The sequence below is a fragment of the Pelobates fuscus genome, chromosome 7 (genome assembly GCF_036172605.1).
Source record: "Pelobates fuscus isolate aPelFus1 chromosome 7, aPelFus1.pri, whole genome shotgun sequence".
Lineage (NCBI taxonomy): Eukaryota > Metazoa > Chordata > Amphibia > Anura > Pelobatidae > Pelobates > Pelobates fuscus.
The window spans coordinates 70,367,031-70,387,589 of NC_086323.1; the positions used below are offsets into that span (position 1 = coordinate 70,367,031).

At 36.7% G+C, this 20,559-nt stretch overlaps 1 protein-coding gene across 1 annotated transcript in view; it reads left to right on the forward strand.

The window, feature by feature from the left end:
- The first annotated feature begins 2,909 nt into the window (after positions 1-2,909).
- The window catches only part of LOC134569391 (retinol dehydrogenase 8-like), a 38,556-nt gene continuing 20,906 nt past the window's right edge, over positions 2,910-20,559 (forward strand). The window contains exons 1-2 of the mRNA XM_063428405.1: positions 2,910-3,110; positions 11,862-12,023. Coding sequence (XP_063284475.1) covers positions 3,005-3,110; positions 11,862-12,023 — 268 coding nt within the window. The 5' untranslated portion in view covers positions 2,910-3,004. The remainder of the gene's footprint in view (positions 3,111-11,861; positions 12,024-20,559) is intronic.

The window sequence follows — 20,559 nt, forward strand, 5'->3', positions numbered from 1 at the left end:
TTTTAAAGTGTTGGTACATATGACAGAATAGTAAGATAATGCTGGGAGAGTGTTCATGTAAAGTGTTGGTAGTGGGACAGGAATCCCAAATCAATATTTAGTCCTATATTCTTGCTGTTAAACCATTTAATCATTCTGGCTTCAAAGGCTTTTCTTTCCTGGGTATTTTTAAAAACCCCCTTCAGTACTTTGATTTTTAGGTCCTTGATGGAGTGGCCAGGCTGGGTAAAGTGGTGTCCCACAGGAGTGCAGTATGATTCTTCTTTGTGGTGTTTAATGGAGTGTCTGTGCATATTCATTCTGCCATTTAATGGCTGGGTGGTTTCCCCAATGTAGCATCCTAGGTGGCATTTTATGCGCACACATGCATAAGAGTATGGGAAAGCATAGGTCTATACATAGCACGTTGTATATTGATAGGATAAACATCATTGGAATGAATTTTAAAATGTTGATACATATAACAGAACAGTAATATAATGTGGGGGAGTGTTCATGTAAAGTGTTGGTGGTGGGACAGGAAACCCAAATCAATATTTAGCCCTCTCTTCTTGCTGTTAAACAACTGGATCATTCTGATTTCAAACGGTTTTTTTTTTTCTTGGTATTTCTAAAACCCCTTTTCAGTACTTTGATTTTTAGGTCCTTGATGGAGTGGCCAGGCTGGGTAAAATGGTGTCCCACAGGAGTGCAGTAGGATTCTTCTATGTGGTGTTTAATGGAGTGTCTGTGCATATTCATTGTGCCATTTAATTGCTGGGTGGTTTCCCCAATGTAGCATCCTAAGCGGCATTTGAGGCATTGAATCATGTAGAGTAAAAATGAAAATCCAGCGCACTCCCTTATCTACGTAACAGCTATTTTGGTGCAGTTTTATTAAAAACACCTAATCTAGGCAAAAAATAATGGGGGTTTAGTTACATTATATGATCATACATTGCATAAGCCTGCCACAACGCCAATGTACCCCATCTTTGGCAGGTCCTACTCTGTCTGCTAAATGAGCTACTCACTTGGGGAAATCCTTCCATCTCGAGTTTTCTGCAGTACAAGGCTAAATAGGGTCCTGAGATGAGGCACCTGTGACAGGACCCTTCCCTACAAATTGTGTCTGTTTTATATATATATATATATATATATATATATATATATCTATATCTATATATATATCATGTATTGAGGCAAAAAAAAAGTTTTATATACTATAGGGCAGTATGAAAAGGGTGCCTTTCCTGTGCCCTGATTGGCTGGCAGTTGATATATAAGTATGGAAGTTAGCAACTTCTTTTCATTCAGGTTTTGTGGATTTTCATTGGTTTTATTGCTGCATGCATTAGCTGTGCCATGGGGACCCATTGATGAATAGAGTATTGTGCCCATTGTACAGTAGGCATTCTATGAGTACAGAAACAAACTTAATGTCAGGTAAGCCATAAAAAGTTGTTTTAAATAGACTTTTATTTTCACAAAAATGTTCTTACGTGCTGTAGGATCACATTTTCTGCTGTGACAAGCACTGTGAATAGTAGTCTTACATGTCTCTGCTAAGCAGACCGAATTCCATTTGTCACAGAGAACTGTTTGCGAAACATAAATGGACTCCGTAGCCATTACTAGCGATGTTCCTTATATAGGGTAGTGGGTACAGCCCTTCACCCTATTTGTTTGAGCTGTAGAGATTTGCAGCCATTGCTGCAGCTATATGTCTGCCCATCACAATTGTACATACACGTGTTTATCATGGGCACTAAATGACTTGGTCACGCCATGTCATAGCTATCTAAGAAAATGCATGTTTACCATGGCCACATGCAATTTCTTGAATAAAAGCATTTGTAACAGCTGAACCGCATATCTCATAAATCTCTGATCAACATGGGTTAACGTTTGAGATATGCACATTGATCTCAATGAAATCAAGTGGAGAATCAAGACTGGGCTACAGACTCTGGACATTCACATTATCTTCTGTCTGTCTTTATATCTATCTACAAGGTTTGTCTAGAAAGTAAAGTAATGTGAAAAAGACATCTAGGACAGAAGATACAAGAAACATAGGACAATGACATCTCAGTCCCCTTCAAAGCAGACACCTTGCGACCTCACACAGTTCTCCAAGTGTCTCTTCCACTGTTTAAAATCCTTTGTTGGAAGCACCATCAGCTGCCTTGTCGTATTTACCTGAATCTCATCGATGATCTGAAATCACTTCCCTTTCAAAGGTGATTTGAAAGGCAGGACGCCAAATATTTCAACAGGTTCTCGACCATCTTTGAAGTGTTTTTGGCACAATTATATTTGCGCTGCATCGTCCCGAAAAACCTTCAGAATCATCCGAATATTTTTCGCAGAGGAATGTTCAAGCTTAACAAAATTTTATGACTAGTACAGTCAAGTCATCACATTCCAGTCCACTCTCTTTGGCTGCCAGTTAACATCGATGTCGCGCAAACCGTTCTCATTATATTAACAATGGCTGGACTTTTTCCCAGACAGAGCATTTATATATATATATATATTGTTTATTTTTATATTTTTTTATTGTTTTTGTTTTGTTTTGTTTTTACTGTTGTTACCAGCTTACTTTAAGTAGATATATGTTTCATGGTATTTGGTAATGCACTTGATCAACATCTTAGCTTTGAAAATAGTCTGTTGCTGCTTTGGTGAGCAAAGGGTGAAAGATTATTTGCCCTTTATATAAACCGGCTGTGTGCCATCTGGAAATGGTAAAGGCTACAGTACAAATCAACCATTGACTTAATGATCATCCTCCTAGTGGTGCAGTCAGCCCAGATTATGCTGTTCACATCCATTAATGTCAGAAAAGAGATTATCCTGCTTTAGACACAAAATGTGTAGCTTTGCATTTTTGCATATGCTGACTCAGTCAAAGCACAGATAAAGCATTAAGTGCCAGTGACTTGAGACCCAGAAGGAACCTCTACGTTCTAAGAAAGGTTCACATTTGATCCTATTTGTAGACTGCTGTGAAGAGTGTACAATGACCGCATTGCCGCTCAAAAATGTTCTCATCACAGGATGCTCCTCTGGAATAGGATTAGCCATCGCTGTAAAGCTAGCCAAAGATGAGCAAAGGAGATTCAAAGGTAAATTCTGTGTTCTATATCTATTTCCTATGATGCAGAACTGTGTACTTACTAAATGGGGCATTGCAGTCAACTGAAAAGCACATTTGCAAATTGTAGGCCAAAATGTCAAAGTTGAGAAAATGGCTAGTTGGAAGGATTTTATTTCTCCATTCACTGTTTAGAAAATAAATCTCAGGGTGATTTTCTCGGTGTGTAAGAATTCATTTTAAGTCTAGTTATATATCCATAAATGTCCGATTTATTATTACTTTAATAATGTTTTCTAGACAAGGTTCCCTATGACTTAATATTTAATTTCCATAAAATTGCACAATCGATGATCCAAAGCTTTTAAATATGGCGTGTACACTTCTTAGTTTAGTTTTTTAAGCACGGTTTAGTTATACAGAGCTTCTCTCCCCATAGAGAACACAAATACAAACTCTTGCATTGATCGGGATTAGCACGATAGAATAGGACGTTACCATAACCCAATTTAGTGGTATTCATTATATCAATGATGAAAAGCTCTGAGCTCTGTCCAGGAATACAGCCAGTGACTTAAACATCAAAACAGATTCCGTAGTTTGGTTCATTAATTAACTGAGCTATATCACCAGCCTTGATTACCGTATATACTCGAGTATAAGCCGAGTTTTTCAGCACATTTTTTGTGCTGAAAAACCCCAACTCGGCTTATACTCGAGTCAATAGTCTGTATTATGGCAATTTGCACCCCCCCACTGCACTGCCAATGCCACTGGACCACCAGGGAAGGAGAGCCCCCCTCCCTGCCATATATCAAGCAGGGAGGGGGGACGAAAAAAATATATAATAATAATAATAAAATAATAATAATTAAATTAAATTAAAAATAATAATAAGAAATAATAATATAAAAAAATTAAAATAATTTAAAAAAATAATAAAATTGACCACCCCCCACCAAGGCGCTGCAACACACACACACACACACACACACACACACACACACACACACGCACACACTGCACTCATACACATACACACACAGCACTCATACACACACACTGCATTCATACACACACTGCACTCATATACACACTGCACTCATACACACACTGCATTCATACACACACTGCATTCATACACACACACACACTGCACTCATACACACACACTGCACTCATACACACACACTGCATTCATACACACGCTGCACTCATACGCACACGCTGCATTCATACACACACACTGCATTCATTATACACACACTGTAAATAAATATTCAATTAATATATTTTTTTTAGGATCTAATTTTATTTAGAAATTTACCAGTAGCTGCTGCATTTCCCATCCTAGTCTTATACTCGAGTCAATAAGTTTTCCCAGTTTTTGGGGGTAAAATTAGGGGCCTCGGCTTATATTCGGGTCGGCTTATACTCGAGTATATACGGTAATTAAAAAACCTGCCTGTTTTTATTGCAAATTTGACATTTTATTCTAAGATAACAGAATAAAGAGCTTGGCAGCCTCTATGGGCTTATCAGCTTTTATGTGTGACCTAATGAAGATATCTCTTGAGTCTTCAAATTAATACCAAGTTCTATTAAAGGGATACTCTGGGCACCATAACCACTACAAGGTATCCCCTTAACTACTTAAGTACCGAGCACTTTCACATCATTTACACATATATGTGCAATGAAATACTGACAATGTTATGGAGGCTTAGCCCTACTAAAGAGTTACAATCTTTTGCTGCTTATTGTAAGGTGTAGACCAATTATATTGCCGTAAGTAAAGGAATGATTTATAATTTAGTTTATAAACCAAATATGGCACGAATATAATTATTATGTAGGTCCCTCCTCCCAAGGTTAAAGTCCTCAACATTCAGAGAGTCTCAGAATACCACCTGATCTCGATTTTAGATTCCATTAAACTATGCCCTTTGTCCTATCACGTTTCTAACAACATGAAACTAATCATTATATTCAATATTCTCCAATGAGTCATTTTTCACTAATGAACTCACCCCATAACTGTTCATTGACACTGGACCAGAGAACTGTGTGCCGTTTTTTTATTTGCAATTCTTTTTTTTATGTTGTGCTTGAGATATCAAATAACAGATAATCTTGCTGTGTCACAACAGCAGTAGCAAGCATGTTGAATAAAATGTGACAATTCATTTAATTATACATGGATAATGAGAAGAGTGACTTGTAATAAGACTTTTGTATGGTAGCTACGTTAAATTATTACCTACCATTTCTCCTCCTCTCAATGTCATCGCTGGTTTAGAGGTCACGGAAATAGGAGGCCTAATTCACAAATTGTGGGAATGAAACACCGTCCAAACTGTGTTGAAGTGTTCTCCTCACCAGGGCCTACCTTGATCAACAGCTGAATAACTCATTGAATAAACAAATATTTTATATAAATATTGCAGTCAGGCTATGCTTTGAATTTCCAATAGGTTTAACACAGGTCAACAAAGCATTAGCTAATATTCACAGCAACTACCTCGATGAAAACATGTACAACTTGGGTTGAAGAATACACCTAAAAAACATGACATTTGCACAGTCGTTATTCGGCATGTGCTATAAACCTTAAACTTAAATAAAACACAGACACCGTTTATACTGTTGGAGTATAAAGTCCACAGCTTTATTAAATTATTATAATAATAAATTAACATATTTAGGGTCATTGTCCAAATAAACATTATGTTACTATCCCCCCGCACAATACCCCCGACAATGACCCTACCACTTGAACATTAAATAACAATAAAATAACATTTAACTTGAAACACACGGCCTACCAAAGAGGCCCCATATCATAAAGTAAACTGTAGGGGCGTACCCAGACACCCCTACACCACCAGGTTCGTAGCCACCGAAGAGCTAGAACCTACCAATACTTATTTCCATCCGGCCTACTCTAGCCTAGACCTTGGCCTGTCCAGTTCCAATTCCACGCCAAATTCCAACTTAACTACGCCCTGTTCCGCCGCTGTGACCAAATGGAAACTTGCTTATAAACCTAGGGAGGGTGGGTGGGACAATTAACAGGTAAGTGAATCTCAGATTAAAATGGCTCCTATCTAAAATGGTCGCTATTTAACTACCTATAACCCCACCCCCAAGCTCCATTATCCTAAGCCAACCCCTAAACTCCTAGCACCTGCCCACTCTCCGGCTCTGTCAAGGCCCACTCCCCACTGCGTTGCTCCATGGGCTTCATGCTGTTACAAAGACACAGATTACTGCAGGCCTTCCACTGCAAATGAAACCTCCCATATTTAGTCACCTTGTTATACTGCACAAATGATTGACAGGGAGCTAAGATGGAAGATCACAGTGGCAAGATCCAGGGTTATTGCCAACTTAAATATTATTTTTCAGACCTCATTACTAGAAATCAGTAGAAGATACAGTTTCCCATTAATCTGGAGAATAATTGTATATTATGTTTACAGAGGATATATTTGAGTATGGAAATGTATTTTAACCTCTTAAGGAATGAGGCAGTTGTACAAGTTGTGATCAAAACAAAACGTAAACAAAACCTTGAATTTGCGCTATATGTCTGTTCAGGCGCAATTCACCTCATATAATGTGCACCCACACGTATCATATATCATTTTGTTCAGGAGAAACGGGGCTTTCATGTCACACCAAATAAATGTATATTAAACATAATTTAATACGAATAAAATATTAAAAATGTAAATGTCACAATACGGTTAGCTGTTACTGCAATAGAGTACACATATTTGAATCCAGCGATGTCTCACAAGTAACACAGTACCCCCAATATACAGGTTAACCAATCTGGCAAATTTCAATGTGAAAAAAGAAAATTCAAGCCTTATATTTGACACAGTAACTTGTGAAAACACCATAAAACCTGTACATGAGGGGTACTGTTATATTCGGGAGACTTTGCTGAACACATATATTAGTGTTTAACCCCTTCAGGACCGGCCTGTTTTTGCGATGTTTGTACGTTAAGGACCAGAGCAGTTTTAACACTTTTGTGGTGTTTGTGTTTAGCTGTAATTTTCCGCTCTCTCATTTACGGTTCCCATACAAGTTATATATTGTTTTTTTCACGACAAGAAGGGCTTTCTTTACATACCAGTATTTATATTTTGTCATATATTGTATTTAAAAATAATAATAAAATATGGTGAAAAAAAAAAAAAAAAACATGTTTTTGGACTTTTACTTGAAAAATCTTTTACTTATCTACAAAAGCTAATGAAAAAAACTGCTAAATAGATTCAAAATTTTGTCCCGAGTTTAAAAACACCCAGTGTTTACATGCTTTATTGCTTTTTTTTGCAAGTTATAGGCCTATAAATACAAGTAGGAAATTGCTGTTTCAATATATATATATTTTAAATGTATCAATAGTGACATTGTTACACCGTTATCTGTCATAAATCCCTGAAACACACCTAACATGTACATATTTTTTAAAGTAGACAACCCAGGGTATTCAAAATGGGGTATGTCCAGTTTTTTTTAGTAGCCACCTAGTCACAAACACTGGCCAAAGTTAGCATTTATATTTGTTTGTGTGTTAAAAATGCAAAAAACGCTAACTTTGGCCGGTGTTTGTGACTAAGTGGCTACTAAAAAAAGCTGAACATACCCCATTTGCAATACCTTGGGTTGTCTTCTTTTGCAAATGGTATGCCATCATGGGGCTAATTCTCATTCCTTGGCTACCATACGCTCTCAAAGGCAACCTAACCAATCTGACAAATTTCAATAAAAAAAAAAAAAGTAAAATCAAGCCTTATATTTGACCCTGTAACTTTCACAAACACTATAAAACCTCTACATGTGGGGTACTGTTATACTCAGGAGACTTCGCTGAACACAAATATTAGTGTATCAGAACAGTAAAATATATCACAGCAATAATATCCTCAGTGAAAGAGCTGTTTGTGTGTGAAAAATGCAAAAAACTTCACTTTCACTGACAATATCATCGCTGTGATATGTTTTACTGTTTTGAAACACTAATATTTGTGTTCAGCGAAGTCTCCCGAGTAAAACAGTACCCCCCATGTACAGGATTTAGGGTGTCATAGAAAGTTACAGGGTTAAACACAGTGCTAGCAAATTAAATTATCTGGACTTTTGGCCTGGGTTGGCAGGCAGGTCCCTCAAATTGCAATCATTAAAATTACTTAATTAGGTAAAAATATTACATAAATATGCACGTAGAATTTTAATATATATACATATTTATATATTTGACGTCTACGTGTATATTTATGAAATTATTTATGTAATTATGTATGTGGACATATGTATATTTCGTATTATTTTTATTTATTTATTTATACATAGATATATATATCATTACATTCTAAGTGTATTTTGATATAAATATATATATATCAATATCAAAATACTGTTAGAATAAAACTGAATATATATATATATAATTTTTTTTTAATTATTAAAAATTATTTTTATTTTTTGTTATTTATTTTTATTAACATATTATTTGTATTTTATAATAATATATATATACCATATATATAGTTATTATATATATTGTATATATTCGTGTGTAATTTAAATATAAGTGTATTTTTATAATTATATACGTATATATAAATATAAAAATACACTTAGTGTGACATTATATATATGATATATATACATATATTATATATAGGTATATATAGATATAATACATGTATATATAGCATATATATACACATATTATTTTTTTTTTTTTACACAGATTTTTTTTTTACACTTTATTTTGGATTTTTCACTTGCAGGGAGACTGCCTGTCAGCACAGACAGTCCCCCTGCAGGCAGATACACAGACCCCTATTGCGGTCATGTGATCGAGTGATCACATGGCCGTGGGGTCCTGATCTGCCGAGGGGGGACTGCCCGGGCAGACAGGCAACCCCCCTGGACCGGGAGGAGAGCTGATCGCCGCCGTGGGACCGACGGCGATCAGGTAAGTAGCCCAAAACCGTTATGACGGTTCAGGACCGTCAGCGGTCCAAACGCACGTTTTACCGCTGACGGTCCTGAACCGTCAGCGGTCGTTAAGGGGTTAAAACAGTAAAATGTATCACAACAATGATACTGTCAGTGAAAGTACAGTATGTGTGTAAAAAATGCATTTTCATTGACGATATAATTGTTGTGATATGTTTTACTGTTTTGAAACACTAATATTTGTGTTCAGCGAAGTCTCCCGAGTAAAACAGTACCCCCCCCATGTACAGATTTTATGGTGTCCTGGAAATTTACAGGGTTAAATATAGGGCTTGAAAGCCAAATTCTCTGGACTTTCTGCCTCAAAATCCGTGGAAAAATATTGCTTATTGTATTTCAAAAGAATGGACTGTGCATATTCAAATCGACTTTTCGACCCCCTAAGGGTCTTTATCAATTACTTTAATTTACTTTATTAACTTTTATTAACTTTATAAACTTTTTTGCAGGCTTTAGGGGGACAGCCTGAGAGCTCAGGCAGTCCCCCTGCAGATACTGCATAAGTCGGCTATTCTGGCCATGTGATCGCGAGGACCCCGCGATCACATGGCCGGGGAGGGCTGGATCGAGCAGTGGGGGTCTGCCTGAGCTCCCAGGCAGACCCCAGGATCGCGACCGCCAGTGTGGGATCGGCGGGGACCCGGTTAGTCCCCTGGACGGCAGGGACGTTCTATGCCGCCCTCAGGCATTTAGAGCCACCCCAAAAAGGACAGAACGCCCACCATCCTTAAGGGGTTAAGAGTGTTTACATTAAAGGGCCACTATAGTCGCCAAAACAACTTTAGCTTAATGAAGCAGTTTGGGTGTATAGAACATGCCCCTGCAGCCTCACTGCTCAATCCTCTGTCATTTAGGAGTTAAATCACTTTGTTTATGTACCCTAGCCACACTTCCTGCATGTGACTTACACAGCCTTCCTAACACTTCCTGTAAAGAGTCATCTACTGTTTACACTTCTTTTATTGCAAATTTTGTTTAATTTAGAATTTCTCTGTTACTAGCTTGCTAGACCGAGCCTCCTGTATGTAATTAAAGTTCAATTTACAGAGCAGGAGATACAAACTTTTAAAGTAAGTAACATCTGATTGAAAATGAAACCATTTTTGTTTTCATGCAGGCTGTGTCAGTCACAGCCAGGGGAGTTGTGGCTAGGGTTCTATGAGCAGTGAGACGGCGGGGACATGATCTATACACCAAAACTGCTTCATTAAGCTGAAGTTGTTTCGGTGACTATAGTGTCCCTTTTAGTTCTTGAGAAATATGTATACCTCAAGAAAGAAAAAAAAGATTATAAAAACCATTGAAGTTGTACTTACCAGTATTCTTTGTGCAGTTTATAGGAAAAGACACGGTTTCACAGTTGTTCATCCTCACTTTTTTTGCATGACTTCATCATGAAGTTTGATACACAAACCTGAATTAGTCTCGATGTGATGGCGCAATTTAGAAATTTAGATGATAAAAACAAACTGTTATTTTCAGACTTTTTTTTAGCATACCAAAGAGTAGTTCAGAACACTTATAGCTGTAGTACAGTGACAGCTACAAAGAAAGCCGTTGGATACGGGTGATCTATGTAGTGGATGGCATTTGTCCCAAGTGCTGTTTATGCAAATGTTGAAATATATGCAAAGTAGGTTTCCAATATTCATAGATTTGTAGATAAAAGGTTCTGTATGTTGACAGAGCTGCCTAAATATTTGCTATTGTTAACTTTCTGCTTTATCACACATTAGACTTTGTATTCCTAAATGTACATGTAACAGTAGTTTTTGATGTGTGCACTTTACATCTTAAATAGATTGATGTTTCCTAGACTGTAAAGGAACACTATAGGGTCAGGAAGGTAAACATGTATTACTGACCCTATAGTGTTAAAAGCACCATTTAGCTCCTCTTATGCCCCCTTAAATATAGTACATTTTTACTTGCATTCCAATCTGCTGCTGCTGCCACTGCCACTGGTCTGCCTGATTGGCTGACATTGTCAGAAGTGGTGGTCTGATCCAATCACAGTGCTTTCCCATAGATTGGCTGAGACTGCCAAGGAGGCAGATCAGGGGCAGAGCCAGCACAAGTCAAACTCAGGCCTGTCCAATCAGCATCTCCTCATAGAGATGAATTGAATCAATGCATCTCTATGAGGAAAGTTCAGTGTCTGCATGCAGAGGGTGGAGACACTGAATGTCAGTGCTGCACACTGAGCAGCACTGCCCCAGGAAGCACTTCTAGCAGACATCTGAGGAGTGGCCAGTGGAGTTATCACTAGGCTGTAATGTAAACACCACATTTTCTCTGAAAAGACAGTGTTTATTGCAAAAAGCCTGAAGGAAATGATTATCCTCACCTGAACAAATACAATAAGCTGTATTTCTTCTGGTCACTATAGTGTCCCTTTAATTTTGGTTAAAGTAGCACGAAGGAACATTGTTGTAGGAGAAATATAAAGGACATATCAATCACCTCAAGACTTGCACATAGTTTTAGAAGCAAAATACACATTAACAGCCTTAAAAAGGTTTAGAAAAACAAAATACCAGCCCTGTTGAGCCTTATTTTGATAATCTTTCTAAAAATGTACAAGAGATTATTTATTTGTTCTTCTAAAAATATTAGGAGATGGGAGGGTTTATTTAAAAGATAGGTTGCACTCGTATTGTACTTTACGTTAGGGTACTGGATTCAAACAGTATTTTGTTTTATTATTAACTCTCTTTAACTCGCTGGTTCTTTATAGTTTATGCCACCATGAGAAATCTCTCAAAACAGGATAATCTAGTTGCAGCGGCTGAAGGATGCATGGGGAAAACTATGGAGATAAAACAGCTTGATGTATGCTGTGAAGAGTCTATTAAGAACTGTGTTAGCAGCATTCCAGACAGAAAAGTTGACATTCTAGGTAAGTAAAACTAATTAACACTGGTTGTCTTTCACCCCCGATGATGTCACACGCAGTCAAACAATAAAGAGGATTGGCACTTGTAACATCCCAAATTCTGACACTATCCAAACTGTGCGATTTTACCTTATGTAGCCAGATCCCAAACGCAGATATAGCCATACCCATACATACAGGCTGAAGATGGAGAGACCTCTAGATAGGGAGTGTCTTTAGAATCAAGGGAAAAGGGCTGGAGAAGGCAGCACCCAATGGTCAGGACAGGCAGTGCAGGTTCGGGATCAGTAATTAGAGCCAAGGGATGAAGACAGACAGTGTGGGTTTATAGTCAAGGATCAGGATAAAGAATTATCAATATCAATAAAAAAAAGTCAAGTCATCGTTGCTGATATTATAAATCAGCACCGGATATGCCTAGCAAGCTTGTTTTTTTGCACGTGATGATTTAAATAGTGAATTATGATACACTAATAAAGCATGCACTGTCCCAGGACCTTTCCTGGTTAAATACTTTGTTATTATTATTATTATTATTATAGTGAATAATGGTGCACTAATAATGCATGCATTGTGAATAATGATACAATAATAAAGCCTGCATAGTGAATTATAATACACTAATAAGGAATGCATAGTGAATTATGGTACACTAATAAGGAATGCATAGTGAATTATGGTACACTAATAAAGCATGCATAGTGAATTATGGTACACTAATAAAGCATGCATAGTGAATAATAGAAGTCCCATGGTCCCTCCCACATTATTTGCCTCAGCCATCCCACCCGTCTCTTCTTGATCTATCCTTCCTTCTATTTCCTTATCACCCAATCTATCCTTCACTCGCACCCCATCACTTGTCACATCCCTCGCTCCTTTCTCCTTCACTCTCTCCCTCCCATATCACTGTCCTCATCAGTCCATCCTATATCATTCCCATGCCATATCATTTGCCCTAAACCCTTCCTGGTGTACCCAAAACAAAAAAAACGCTTTCCCTTCTTTTCTTTTCCTGGTGGGAGGGGTCCTCATTTTTATAATGTCAACATATTTTACAGCTAGTTCCAAATATACATTATAAGCATTATTATATGCAACAGTGAGTAATTAGAAAATGAGCTTCCTAGATACGAAGAGAAGAGGTGAAAAAGGCCGTGCTGAAACTAGCATTCTACTACAATAATTAGATGATGTGCAAAATATCTCGAAAATACCTGTAAAATATACACATTAATAACACCTTACAATGAAATACAGACACAACTAAAAACAGTGTAATAAAAATAGTCCCCAAATTTATATATCTCACTCACAAACCACGTTCGCCATGTTCAAAAGGGATTTATATTTTAAATGCCAGCAAAAGTATTGGTTTTAATAAATTGGTATAATATTTAGAGCTGACTGTTTTCCGGCCTTCTTTTCCTATGTAACCGAAGTATTAACCTCAATCACAGAGTTAACCATTGTACACCATGTGTCTTGTCATAGACGGCTGGTGAAATTTAAAGGTGGTGGATAGCTGCCCCCGGACGTAACCTCATGTACTCAACCCTTGATCCGATGTAACGTCATGCCCTGTTCAACAACTAAATCTGTAGATACACAGTTTTGGGAAACAACCAATTTCCTGGTTCGACTCCAATCCCTGTTTCTCATGCCCAATGTGAGTCCTAGAACACTGGACGATATGGATGCCTGTCTTGGCGATTTTATCTATAAAAATGTATGTTTTTTATGAAAAAAAAAACCAAATCTTGATATGAATAGTTGCTGAACTTCTCAGTAGCAATAAGCAGGAAGGAAACTGGATCATCATCACAGATCTATCATGTCTTTTGTTATTTGATCCTCCTATAGGGCACTAAGCTTATATGACAATCAGCATTTTAGTGTTTATTTCATTTAAGGAGCTATGAAAGAGAATGTCGGAGTTATTTATTTAGCAGTATATAACTTTTTGGGTTTTTTTTTAAACTGTTTTGCACAAATGTTATTACTAGATAATAATTTATTTATTTTTGGTTTGAATGCTGTATCATGAATATAAAACTTTATTAGGACTATATTTCTATAGCGCCCTTTATTTGCTCTTAAGATGTTATGATAAGAGTTTACAATCCAGGAGATAAGATATGGGATCATATTTTATATGTTAGTTATGACAATCTTATGTACTATCAAAGTATAAAAGCACGAAGACATGTAAGAACAGTACTGGTTATAAGTGTGTGGGAAGTTTGCGATAACTGAGCAGCTATTCAGTTAGCCGATAAAGCAACCACAGCATTGAGACAGAAAAAGTGTAACCACAACAGGGCAGTTAAATAAACAGGAGAGACAGTTTAGGGAAACAGAAAAATAAAAGGTTATCGGGAAGCAAACAAACCAAATAAAGATGCTAACAAAACATTAAGGCTACATATTAATAAAAGGATTATGTTATTTAGCTTACATCTCTCATGTTATGGTTGGTGTCTCCTACAGTAAGGTCAGGAAGAAATTCTCTCTATTTTTTATTAGATAAATACAAATAAATAATAATAATTACACAACAGAATGTGTGTCTATTTCCTTCTGTTCTTTACCATAAATGTATATTTATAACTATGTTTTTAGCCATGTTTACTGATAATGGGTCAATTTTATCATTTATTCAGATTTTTTCACATTTTTATTTTAAGGTTGTACATTAAAAACCACCTTGGTGTAATATATTTGGATACGCTTTTCAAATAATTTAATATTTTTGGATAAACTCATTTTTTTAAATTTTCCCCCCCCCAAAATACTAAAATAAAAAAAGTATATAAAAAATATGTTAAACTATGTAAAAAAAAAAATCAATATATTAAAATATTACATAATTTTAAAAGTTTACCCAAAAATATTAAATCAATTGAAAAGCTTATTAAGTAATATTAAATCAAGGTCTAAATGTGAATGTCAAAAAAGAGGATAGAATAGCCAAGCTTATGAATGTAGCCAAGATGTATTTTTTTCCAAATGAGCTATTTTAGCCTAAATCTTATTATTCAGATTACATGTCTTAAATTTGATGAACAATTAATAACTCTGCAAATACCATCTGATCAATTTATCACATTTGCTTGATGTCCTAATGTGTTTTATACCCCACCTCTTATAGACTGTAAGCTCGTTTGAGCAGGGTCTTCTTCAACCTATCATTCCTGTAAGTTTTCTTGTAATTGTCCTATTAATAGTTAAATCCCCCCTCTCATAATATTGTAAAGCGCTACGGAATCTGTTGGCGCTATATAAATGGCAATAATAATAATAATAAGATACTTTACGGTCAGTAAAATTTTGCTGTAAAAATAAGACCTATAGCTGCTGAGGTTACAGTTAATGAAGTTAATGATTCATAGAGGAGCAATAAATCCCAGACTGGTATAGGGAGCTTTCTTGTTATCACAGCTGGTAGACGTCTGTGTACACACATGGCTTTTAAAACAGCAGATCATTTTTGCACAAAAACCCTGAGATGTTCTCGATTCCGAGACTTCAAATAGAAATCAGTCTAATCTTCATGATAATTAGTACTAATTAACAAGATGCACACTTAAGAACAAATTTGTTACATTTGATGCTTTAGAATCATTATCCTGATTTGCTCTTTAATCCCTGATCCCGTTGGTCGATATTAGTGTCGAGGGACTTAGATTTTTCTTTTTTGTCTGAAGGTCATGGATTATTTTCTTTTTTTTTTTTTTTTATTCTTTATTTTTGATGTGCGAGCGATAACATGCATACTTGTAATGCCACAACAGCAGTTACAGGTTATTTGAATACAAGCATAGTTAAACAGTTGTGTGGCATTTAAGGAGAAAGCACAATTTTTTTAGAGTTTTATGATTCAAGCTAAGTAAGTATGTCCAATGTGGTGGGTTGCGTTAAGGACCGTAAGCTTGAGACAATAAATGTATGTTGCTTCTTGGATATGTAAGAGTTGGCTTTACAAGGAGGTCAGGTTCGCTTAATTATACAAGAATTAAAACATGCTAGTGTAATTTGCGCGTGTACGTTAGAAAATTAACAAACAAGTAACAAACAGGTGAATTGTGCGACTAGCATGTGTGTTGTTGTAATAGTTGCTGCCTAGTAGTTGCTGTACATGCTAGTGATCAAGCTATAGGGAGAAACTGTAGATGCAGGCTAGCACATTTTGCCCAACATCCGCTTTGGTGCAGATAAATTGGCAAAAAGCGTGCGTCATGGAAAGATAGGTGGAGGAGAGACAAAGGAGAATACATGGCTTATGCATAGATTATAGGAAACAAGATTAGACTATTAGACTATTCCACTCTTGCTAGACTGGTTACATCTCCCCTGTTTGTGTGTGGTTAAATGGTTACACGTTATTCTAGCTGTAATCTAAGGTATGGGTGGCTTGGAGACTGAAGCGGAAAAAAAAGCATATAAGAAGCGGTAACAAAAAAGATTGCGTTTCAAAGCTTAAAATAACCACCCCATGGTGGCCCCATGCCAGCCAGGCGAGAGTCCGTGATGGCATGCTAGGCGTTCCGTCTGTATGCAGTGTAGGTTACTTTAATAAGGCGATATGCTTGGTGACTGCAGCAATACTCAGAGTCCCGTATGGTGTCACTATAATGGTGCAAGGTTCCCTTCAGTTGCCGTCCAGCCTAGTGCCTGTTGTGGGCGGGAGGAGAGTCCCTGTATGGTGGCTACAGATGGGCAGACCTGTTATGGCCCCCTTGCGGGAAGCTGAGCGCTGCAGCAGGTAAGTTCTAGGCCTTGTATCATTGTACCTCCTCGGGGTCTGTATCCACCGGCACTTTGGGTTTTGGTTCTGCTCCTCCTTGGCTTGTGGGGACTCTGCTCTTATTTGCCGGTTCTCTCTCCTTCGTGGTCGGTAGTCCGCCTGTGTGGTATCAGGAGAGGAGAGTGCGTCCGGCATCTCTCGCGCCTTAGTTGCCATGCGGTCGCCGCCATTTTGGGAGCAGGCTCTCGCCGGCGCCGCGGCACTCCGATGGGTCATAGGATGGGGACCGGGATCACCCCCACCGGCCCAGAGGGGGGGAGAACAGGGCCAGACCCACCTAGCTTTGCGGTTTTGCCTTACCGCTGGTGGGCAGGATAGCAGGGCAGCGGCCGTCCACCCCGCTCACTGCCTGAGCGGTCTTCATCGCTTACAGCTAAGATCGCCTCCCCGGGGGACTAGAACCTCGCGGCAAGCCTCTCCCCGGGACCAGGGTTGCCTCTTGCACTGGGGTGCTGTTATTGGTCGGTTAATGAGTATTTTGCCGGTGTTTAGGGCCGAAAACTGGAGGAGTTTTCCGGAGCTACTCCACTGTGCGTCCGCTCAGCATGGCGGTCCGGCCCCGCCCCCCGGATTATTTTCTAAAACATATATATATATTTTTTGATTTATTTTTTTTATTTCCATTCTTTATTATTAACATGTAAACGTACATCATCGTCATGCATTTTTTTTTACAAATTCTCTTTGAAAAAATTTGATTTCCATTAGGCTAGACAATATTTATAACCAATATTTATTCTTATATGCTATCTTTCTCCTTTATTAAATTTCACTATCTTTTCTTTAAATCTTTGAATGGCCAATATATGGAAATCCTGTTTAAATATATATATATTAACATTTATAAAATTACACTTACACACATTAGACATTGGAGGCGTTCGGCGTGGGGATCCCCCCATTTTTTGATAGTTGATAAAGCGCTTAAAAGGGTATACTAGTTCGAGTTTCTATGTTAATCTCTTTCTATGTTTTCTATGTTAATTTTCTATATTAATTGGGAATTTCATTAACCATTTATGCCAAATGTTATAAAAAAGATATCCCTTTAACCTGGCATTATAGTATCCTTTTTCCATCAAACATTGATATGCAATCTTGTTTTAACCTTAGAACAGTCCAAAGCTTCTCCCTCCTTCCATTGTTTGGCTATCAATAATTTAACCGCCATCAGAATATTAGTAACAAAAGACAAATGTTTCATTTCAAAGTGAAATAATGCATTTTCTAGTTTTGCTGGAATTATAGTTCCAGTCAAATCAGAAATCAAATCATAGGCCATCAGCCACAGATTTTTAATTTGTACTCATGACCACCACATATGTAATAAATTACCCTGATCTTCTTTACATCTCCAACAACGCAAATTATCGATGGCCCTAAATTTAAAAAGCGTTTCTGGATAATAATGCCACCTATGGACTATTTTGTAGTGGAGTTCTTGAATGGAAAGACAGTGTATACTTTTTTTGTATTTTACACCAGCTATCTGGCCAGTAGTTCTTAATTGTATAATTATTTAATTCTCTACCCCATTTCTCTAATGCCTTGTTATTTTGGGGGGTAATGCCTGTCTCTAAAAAAATCATACCATGCCCTAGTGATCTTTTTCTTAGATTCATTATTTAGCAATTTCTCTAGTTGGCACTGTACTGTATCTGGGTTATTATATAAGTGTGATTTATTATATAAGTGTGATTTCATATAATATTTCAGTCTAATTATGGAGAAATCATCTCTATTTGTTATTTTATTTTCGTCCTTAAATTGAGTTAGATTTTTGTATTTGGAACCAACAAAGAGATCACAATTTTTATTTTATTTTTTTTTAATTCCCTGAGACCTAAAGGAATTCTCATATCTGGAATGTTATATTTTAAAACTTCTATTAGAATTGAAAGGAGACATTTATCTATCATACCATATTTCTTTTTCAATTGAAGCAGTGCATAGATTGTGCTTTTTAAGATTTTATAATTATTTTCCTGCATAAGTTATTCAATTCTTTCCTCTTGCACCACAAAAGGATTTTCCCTTTTTTTAAGCCTATCAAAGCTTGCTCTATTCTGTGCCAATGTGGAGATTTTTGAGTTCCCCCTAGCAACTGTAGAGCTTGAGTTATATAACTAGCTTGTTGATATCTGAATATGTCTGGAAAGTCCAGGCCCCCTACTTTTTTCCTGGTTTGTAATAAATTTCTAGAGATTCTCTCTCTCTTTCCTGATCTAATAAAATAGTCAACTATTGTTTGAAATTGCTTTAAATATTTAACTGGGGCATTCAATGGAATCATTCTAAAGTTGTATATCCAAATCGGTAAAATATATGCTTTAATCATGTTCAGTCTTCCCATCCATGAAGTAAATAAATGTTTCCATTCCTTTAACTTACTATATAGATCGTTTATCAATCGAGCATAGTTATCTTCAAGTAAATGGTCTATTTTAGAAGGTATCGAAATGCCTAAATATTTGATGCCATTCACTGGCCATTGAAAAGTAAAATTTTATTTCAGTAGATTCAAGTCTACGTTTTCCATTACAAAGTTAATGGTTGCAATTTGTCTAAGTTTAGTTTATAATTGTATAAAGATCCATAAATATCTAGAACATTCAACAATGCTTTGACAGAACTACAAGGAGACGTTAATGTCAAAATAATATCATTGGCATAAGCCGAAAGTTTACATTCAAGGGAGCCTACTTTGACCCCTTCTATAGTGAGATCCAGTCTAATCCTCTGAAGTAGAGGTTTAAGAGAGATGATATATAACAGGGGTGCCAGTGGGCAACCCTGTCTCGTACTGTTTTTATTTGAAAATACTCTGTAAAGAAATCCGGAACCTGAAATGTTTGCTGATGGGTTGGTGTCGATAGCCATTATACCATCTATGATAGATTTCCCAAAATTAAAAATCCTCAACGTCTCCTCCATAAATACCCAGTTGACCGTGTCAAAGGCATTTTCTGCATCCAATGACAGGGTCAACATGGGCTTCCTCTCAATCTCGACCAGCTCCATTAAATCAATAGGTTTCCTAGTATTAACATTATATATACACATATATTTACAATCACCATCTTTAAAGATCTCTTCTTGTTTGAACTCAAACATACAAGTAATATGTACGAACGTTGCCTGCTTAAACAAACCACACACACGTCAAAATTTTAGTGTATCTGCTTGAAACCAGATTTCTGTGCTTTTAATTGTATCTATAAACTCACAATATTTTATTGTAGGTTGTGTTCTCTTTTATGAAAGTCAATAAAATATATTCAACATTTTTAATAAAATAAAATTAAAGGGTTACTTAAGGCATGAGGATTTCAGTAAGAATAAACAAATCTGCAAAGTATGTTTATTTATTTAAAAAAACAAACAAACTATTTTTACCACGAAGGATACATTGAGATTTCTCTCATTTTAAAGTATGTCCTGGGAACACTAACACTGCATCGTTACAATAGGGTACAATATCAAATTAAAAATACAAAATAATATTATTACACAACACATATTTTTTTTTTTTTTTTAAATTCTTTATTTTTAGTTGTGCATGACATAACAACGAGCCTACGCAGCCACGACAGTTGACATAGGCGGTAACAGTCAAAACAATGTATACATGGCATAGAAAACATGTTGCACAATTTTAAATTTTGGTGAAAGAAAAAGCATAGACAGCGGGTAAGAATGACCTTCTGTAATTGAGTCTTCCTGGTCGACCTG